The sequence below is a fragment of the Microtus ochrogaster genome, chromosome 4, assembly GCF_000317375.1.
Source record: "Microtus ochrogaster isolate Prairie Vole_2 chromosome 4, MicOch1.0, whole genome shotgun sequence".
Taxonomy (NCBI): domain Eukaryota; kingdom Metazoa; phylum Chordata; class Mammalia; order Rodentia; family Cricetidae; genus Microtus; species Microtus ochrogaster.
Window position 1 is genome coordinate 92479834 of NC_022011.1, and position 7737 is coordinate 92487570.

The 7737-nt window shown below is 47.9% G+C and overlaps 1 protein-coding gene across 1 annotated transcript; it reads left to right on the plus strand.

Annotated features, from left to right (window-relative positions):
• Window positions 1-3992: 3992 nt before the first annotated feature.
• Prg2 (proteoglycan 2, pro eosinophil major basic protein) lies at window positions 3993-7172 on the plus strand. The gene is made up of 6 exons (XM_005346683.2): window positions 3993-4036; window positions 4866-4956; window positions 5461-5765; window positions 6106-6237; window positions 6716-6827; window positions 7003-7172. Exons 2-6 carry the CDS (start codon window positions 4878-4880, stop codon window positions 7059-7061), a joined length of 687 nt encoding a protein of 228 aa, XP_005346740.1. The 5' UTR covers window positions 3993-4036; window positions 4866-4877; the 3' UTR covers window positions 7062-7172.
• The last annotated feature ends 565 nt before the right edge of the window (window positions 7173-7737 follow it).

Below are 7737 nucleotides of genomic sequence, written 5' to 3' on the forward strand. Positions count from 1 at the left end.
CACAGAGAAGTGTGGTCCTCACTCCTCATCAAGGGCACTACCGTAGGCAACAGACAGAGACCACCACAGAAAACCACAACCAACCAAAGTGCAGAGTTGTGGCGCCCAGTCCCAATGGATACAGCTACAAAACTCTCACACCTAAGGTTCATTGAGGAAGTGTGGACAGAAAGATTGTATGAGTCAGAGGATCAGAGAGTTTGCTGTGAGATTTTTGTCTCCTAATAATGTTAGAAGTTACACCAATAAAGTCTCATCAACCTGAATGACCATAAGAGAGATGACACCAATGGACCTGCCAAAATAGACAAGGGAAAGCCCACGGAACCTCAACCCTACACGAAGAACTATAGGCAACTGTAAAGACTGGGAGAAGGAGAGATGGCTTTTCCCAGGGAAAAGCACACAAACTAGTTATCCAGGGCCAAATGGCAACCCTGAAAACATACATAGGTGTCACATTATACAGATTGAAAAGGTTATATTTAGGAACACACTCACACATACACATAGACAACACACACCCATGCACACATGCAATAACAGTTTCCTTTAAAAAGCCATGAATTTGAAGGAGAGAAGGGAGAGGATTTGGAGGGAGGAAATAGCAAGGGAAAACTCAATTATAATCTCAAAAGTGCAACTAAAATGTAAAAAGAAATAGAATGATGTGGAGCAAAGTAACTGGCTATGATGGTGGGGTGTGTGTGTCTAGATGGTTCTTAGAGAAGGCTTGTATGAGCAGGCGACTGTTGGCTGGGGTCTAGCAGATGAGATAGAGTAGTACAGATGCGTTAGCTGGGTTAGAGCAGCTGGAATCAACTTGATAAGGGTCTATCACTCTAGTGAAGTTGTATCAGTGGTTAGGACCTTGTTAGTGGACAGCCTTGCAAGCAGCAGCAATGAAATCAGGTTATTTGCTTGTGAGCAGAGAGACTTCCAATGGAAAGTGTGGGGATGATGGGTTTTGTATATCACCAGTGGTGGTGGCTTGGGTCTGTGAGGCTGCAGCTGAGGAGGAGAGGGAGCAGGAAGGAATCAGGAAACCTGGTCTTTCCCCATCGGACACTTGGAGGCTGGACTGGCTCATCTCTCAGGACTTTCCAGCTCTATCACAAGTGTTGGGACACCTAAATGAGGAAGTGCCAGGGAAGACCTGTTTCACAGAGCAACGGCTTCATCCCTATCGCATGGGCCGCTTGCCCCTGGGATTGTGTTGACCCTTTCATCACCTTTATCTGCCCCACAAGGATGTTGGCCAAGCCCAGCCAGCAGGCAGTTAGTCATACTCAGACTTTATCTTTTTTTATGAGGCTAGGGAGTCCAACTGAGCAGAACCTGAGTCTATAAAAGGCTACTTGTGTCTTTTATGATCTGAAAGGACTCTTCCTCTGTCTATTAGCTGTTCTTCTGTCCTGGTGTTCTATTCTAGCAGGTCCTCTGGCTTATTTCTTGGGACCCTTGCCTATGCCCCTCTCTCCACCAAGTGAACCAACTGACAGGGAGATGGTCCTGAAGTTGTTGGTCAGCCATGCCACAGGATATATTGCTACACGTTTGGCAATGTCGGGCCACAGTTCGGTAGATCAGAGATATGCATATGGCATGACTGGGGTTTCTCTTTAGGGGCTCTTAGAGCTGAAATCAAAATGTTGCTTGACCACATTTCTGAGCTAATGAGGTTGTAGAAGAATTCTGTTTCTTGTGGGTATGGCACTGAGGTTCCTGATTCCTCACTGGCTGCAAGAAGGGTTTCTGTTAGGTCCTCAAGACTGCCCATATTCCTTGTCATGGTGCACTCTACTCTAAAAGCCAACAATAGGTCCCTTGGGTTGAATATCCTAACAAGAGATCTGTGACTTCAGGAAGAGCCCAGTTGCTTTTAAGGGTTCATTTGCTTAGACAAATTCACCCCATATAGCCCTTCTCTGTCTTTCTGTTCCCCTACCTACCTCCCTTCCTCTTTCCTCCTGTTTTCCTTTCTCCTCCCATCTGGTTTTTCTCCTCCCTTCCATGTCCCTTTCCTCCTCTTCCCTCCCTCCCTCCCTTCCTTACTTCCTTTCTTCCCATCCTTCCATCCATGCTGGGGATTGAGCCCAGGGCCTCATGAATGCTGGGCACCACTGAGCCACAATCCCATCACTATCCCTATCTTAAAATTAGTTCTACTGTAGAATATATAACACGACCACAGGAAGAAGGTCCATATCAACAGTCCCAAGGATTTTGTAGAGTATACACACTGGGAGGTGGGAAATGGTGAAGACTTTAGAGAGCATCGTAGGATTCTTTCCATCACAGGAGCCTGGAAAGTCATTTCTGGTTCTTAAGGAACAAACCGGTCAGTAAAATTGGCTGTTTTTTAGACTTTCGATAGGTCATAAAAGAACCTATCAAACATCACACACGGCCTATCTATAACTGTAGGCTTCATGACTCCTGGGGCATTATTCAGTGTCCAGGTTAAGACGATATGTCCAGGTGCTGGGAATGCAGGGGCATGCTGGTGATGCTGATGAACAGACAATGTGAGTGATATATGTGTGTATGTGTGTATGTGTACAAGTGTGCATGTGTGAATATGGAGATCAAGGGATAATTATTAGCTCACTTCCCTTTTTAAGGATTAGGGATGGGAAGATGACTCAGAGGGTAGGCTGCTTGTAGTATAACTAGGGGACCTACCTCTGGGTTGAGCTTGGTATTTTGAGCACGCACACATGTGCACACATATAAACACATGTGCATGCATATGTTGCACACAAAGATTAAATAAACCAATATTTCCACACACAGTATTGAAATATGCAAAGTTTATAATTATGAAGGCGGTAGATCGGCCAACCAAGGGGTCCAATTCTGAGAGCAAGTAGATGGCTGTATGAGAATAATTCCTGTTCATTGAGTTCCTCAGCTCGGTGACTTCCAGGCCCATCTTCCTCACCATAGTCTGGACACATTAACTGCTCTAGAAAAACTAATTAATAAGAATTTCTCAGAGAAGGTCTTATGTGTTTTAAAAACATCTTTAATGTAGACTTTCTTCAAGTTACGGATTTTTGCACAGATAGTGACCCACAGAGACACATAGAGTAATAAAAGAAGGGATAACTGCCTCCCTTCTCACTCATGGGTGCCACCAAGGTCCAGACTGGTTGAATTCTTTACACATCTAACTATGGTCTCGATGAAGACTCACAGGAAGGAGCTGCCCAGGTTTCTTCTTGGGAAGCTGTGTTCTCACACTGAGTATTTTCTTCTTGCTGGTGGGTGTGGAGGCAGCACAGGCCTGTGGTCTCAGTACTAGAGAAGCTGAGAAAGGAGGATTGCCATAGGTTTGAGGCCAGCCTGAGCTACATAGTGAGTATCAGGGCAGCCAGGCCAGCAAGACCCTTGTGTCAAAAACAAAAAGAAAAACCAGAGAGGCAAACAGAGGCAACGAACAGAGAAACACAAGCAAAACCCTCAGATGTTTTCCTGTCTGCCTAGCTTTCTTCCCTTCCTGGTGTGGTACGCACACAGCTCCTCGGGCTCAGAGGCACAGGCATAGCTACAGGAGATTCTCTACAGCAGATGTGACACATTTTAGTCGCTGTCCCAGGGGTGGGTAGCCCAGTTGTTCGGACGGTACAATCAACCAATAAGCAGCTTTGTGAAAGTGCCTACATTACAGGTACTTTCCTGTCTAACACAACGGTCTACAGAGAGGGATGCTGGTCAAAAGTGAGCCTTTAACTCTAACAGATAATGAATAGGCTCCCCCAATGCCTCAGGTAAAGTGGGGAAGCCTTGAATTGGGGGGAGAGTCAGAACTCTTAGCTCAGGCCAAGAACTCAAGGCTTCCCTCCCCCACGTGTGGGGGAGTAGACCCCTCAAAGGAGTGAAGAAAGAGCTCTTATCAGTTCACCCTCTCCCTCTGATTGAGACAAACCCTCCTTTGGCCAGGGGACTTCCTCCAAGGCGCCTATAAATGTGGCTGTGAGATGGGCTGAGGGGGGACCCAGCTTTGGAAACCTGACACGACCCAGGAAGACCTGTAAGTGTTCTCCCTACTGGGGATGTCCAGCTTCTGGGGAGGACCCTGATGTACGCAGAGGGCTGTGGAAGGCTGGCAGGCTTTCATGGGGCTTTCAGCTTCTGCCAGTGCTAGTGCCGTGAGCACCACTTCTGAGCAACAGGCAAACTCTCCTCGTCAGGATGAGGAAAGGGGAAAGCATAACTGGCTTTGGGGAAGGAACCCAAGATTTAAGTGCTGTGCATTCCTAGCAAGCTCGACAGTTGTTGCTTCTCCGTTCACTCATATTGCAGATGCTGCCAAGCTCATTAATGTAAACAAAGGAATCATCAATCAATCAATCACTGATCTTGCTTGCAGGCTTACAGGAAAGCAAGGCTGAGCTGCTCCTTATGGTCTGCTTCATTTTGTCCAGAAAGGAATTCTTGGGGCCGGGGCTCAGGTCGTTGAGTGATTGCTCAGCAATGCAACAAACATTGGGATCAACCCCCAACAAAACATGAACCAGGTGTGATCGTGCAAGCCTGTAATCTCAGCACTTGGGCAGCAGAGGCAGGAAAGCCGGGAACTCTGTTCCCTCCTCAGCTACATGTTGAGTTCCAGGCTGCCTGGGCTACATGAAACCTTGTCATAAGCAAAGCAAAACAAATGAGTTCCTTGGAACAGCATGGACTGGACTCAGCCTTAGCTCTTCCGGGTCATTCTGAGTTCTTGCCTTCTTTTTCCACACTTCCCCTCTCATGGGTCCAAAATGGTCTGGCAGTGCAGTGTGTGTGTGTGTGTGTGTGTGTGTGTGTGTGTGTGTGTGTGTGCGTGCGTGTGTGTGAAACAACTGTGTTCTCTATTTCAGGACAAAGCCAAAATGAAATTCGCTCTACTTCTGGCTCTTCTAGTCGGGGGAGCGTCTGCTCTTCATCTGAGTGAATCATCAGGTCCTTCAGGTTTGCTCTTCCTCTTTTGTTCCTGGTGTAAAGATGATGGGAATCACATGATCACTGATCATCCCCAATTTCAGAACCCCTGTACGCTAGGGGTGCAGGGACTCTGCAGGACTCCCGAGAGCATCTGTTATGTTTGTAGCCTTGATTCTGTTGTGGTATTTCCAATTTTGTCCTTTTTACATAATTCTAATGATGTCTGCAGTAACAATGGCTTCTTTTTATTTTGAAATTGTATACCAATTTCACACACAAAGAAATTAAGTGAGTTTTTTCTGTATCCGGGACCCAGACCCAAAAAGAATGGACTCTAAGCTACTGTGGTTAGCCTTCTTGACCTCGTGGTGTGAAATGGGTTGTGTCCTCATGGAGATGTGGCTGTGGGTTCCTTTCTTTACAGACAGGGTTTTGCACACTGGTGTTTGGAATGGAGTAAGAGATACCCATAGTTCTAGGGAGAATAGGGGAAGGTGTCAAGGAAGGACACTTTAATTTTCTACTTGCCAGAGCCTGAAACTTCTGACTTCAAAAGCCCTTTGGAAGATGACAACTTGCCTAGGGATGTGGAGATCTCAAGACCGGAAGCAGAAGAGTGTCCACCTGGAGAGGAGCTAATATCACTGGAGGAAGAGGAAGGTTCTGGAAGTGACGACACCCCTGGGGTTGAGGGAGCTGTCTCAGGCCAGGATATGGCTGATGAGGATTTTCAGTGCCCCAAGGAAGAGGACACCATCAGTCTGAAGGGCAACCCTGGATGTAAGACTTGTCGGTTCCTCCTGGTGAGGCAGTTTCTAAAGTTTGACAGTGCTCAGGTAAGTGGCTTATGACTGAGGCTGAGAGCAGGGACAGACAGGAGACATGCCTCCATTTCCCACAGCAGTCCACACCAGCAGAGTGTGGGGTGGGGGTAGGGGGGCATGTGGAAGCATGTGGGGGAGGGGTGTGTGGAAGCATTGTGGGGGGAGGAGCATGTGGAAGCATGCGGTGTACTTTGCTTGCTTGTTTTCTAATGGTTATGGAGGGAGGGGAAAGAGAATAGGAGGGAGGAAGGGAATGGATTTTGGAGACTCAGAGACCATGGCTGTGACCATGTGAACTGCTGTCAAAGGGGTGAGGGAAATTCCCTTCTTCCTATTTTGTTTTGTTCTGCAGTCAGTTTGCCGGAGATGCTACCGGGGCAACCTTGCCTCCATCCACAGCTTCAGCATCAACTTCCAAATCCAGGCCTCTCTCAAGGCACTCAACCAGGCTCAAGTCTGGATTGGAGGCAGGATCAGAGGCTTGGTAAGAGGAGTACCAGAATTAAATGGGAGCATCTCTTCACCCCATCCAGTATCAACCTTTCTACAGCTTTGTCTGTATTCCCCCTTTACTGTCCCCCAAAGAGTTGGGGATAGAAGGCCACTCACACAAGACACTGAGGTGCCACCAAGGCTTTAGAGTCAGGTTTGCATCCAAGTTCCTCCCAGCCTCTCTATCTTTGTGATCAGGGTGCTGTTTCCTGACCTCTAGGTTGCACCTGGTTTCCCTGGCGCCATTTCTTGTTCATGATGTAAGGATGATCATGTCATAGAGAGGCAGAGAATGGTGATGATCCTTATGGGCCAATACTTCAGCTAGCTAGTCTCCGTTATGGCCCTGTGGTCAAGGACCTTAGGGATAGTGCTGACTCTGTCGCTCTCTCCCTCCCTCTCTCCCTCCCTCCTTCCCTCCCTCCCTCCCTCCCTCCCTCTGTATTCCCTTGGCCTCCTCCCTTCTCTAGGGTCCCTGCAAACGCCTTCAGTGGGTTGATGGAAGCTCTTGGAACTTTGCATATTGGGCTTCTGGCCAGCCCCGCTGTGGTGTTGGCAGATGCGTGACCATGTGTACTCGAGGTGAGGTTGGTTGGCTATGGGAAGGGAAGGACTCAAGAAAGAGTGCCAGGAAGTGAGCCTGGTCACTCAGGGAGAGGCTTTCTAGGTGAGGTGTAGGGCTGGTGGGAACCACGAGCTTCCTGGTGTCACGTGAGGGTAGACACAGGACTGAAGTTCTCCCATTCTCCCTTCACAGGAGGCCACTGGCGTCGATCTTTGTGTATCAAGAGACGTCCCTTCATCTGTTCGTATTGAGCTGGTCCCAGCCAGGAGTTCAAATCCATGCTCTTCTGGGCAACCTCCTCTCTTTTCCTGCCAGATGTTCCCTTCTTTCTCCTACCTACAATAAAACGGCTTTACTGAACCAGACTCCCTCTCTCTTGTGATTGTTGGTAGCTGGGTCTCATTTTGAGCTTTCTGTTTTATCATCTCATCCTGCCTGTCAAATAGGATGGTGCAGTGGGGGTGCATGAAGCATTCTGATAGTAGAGAAATGTGTGCAGGTGGCTCTAAAGCGCCTGTGGAAGACCCAATAACACAGCATCTGTGTATCGGGTACTGCCAGGACCCCGCCAACAGCTTCCAGACATGTGACAGTTTTGAGTGAACTCTCACCCACACCGGCTCTTCTTTCCTATTGTATTAGTGGCTTTCCCTGTTGCTGTAACAAAATATCTGAGTCTGGGAGACAGTTTACTTGAGTTCATAGGTCAAGAGTACTGTCTACTACGGCAGGGAAGTCCTGGTAGCCAGGCTCCAAGTGGGTGGTTACATTGTATCCATAGTTAGGAAGTAGTGGGACAAATGCTCAGCTGCAGCTAGCCTCTTCCAAATGCAACCCAGGATCCAAACCCAGGAAATGGTGGGTCTTTACATCTCAATAATTGACCCAATCAAGATACTCCCTCCCAGACTTGTTCAGAGGCTGGTC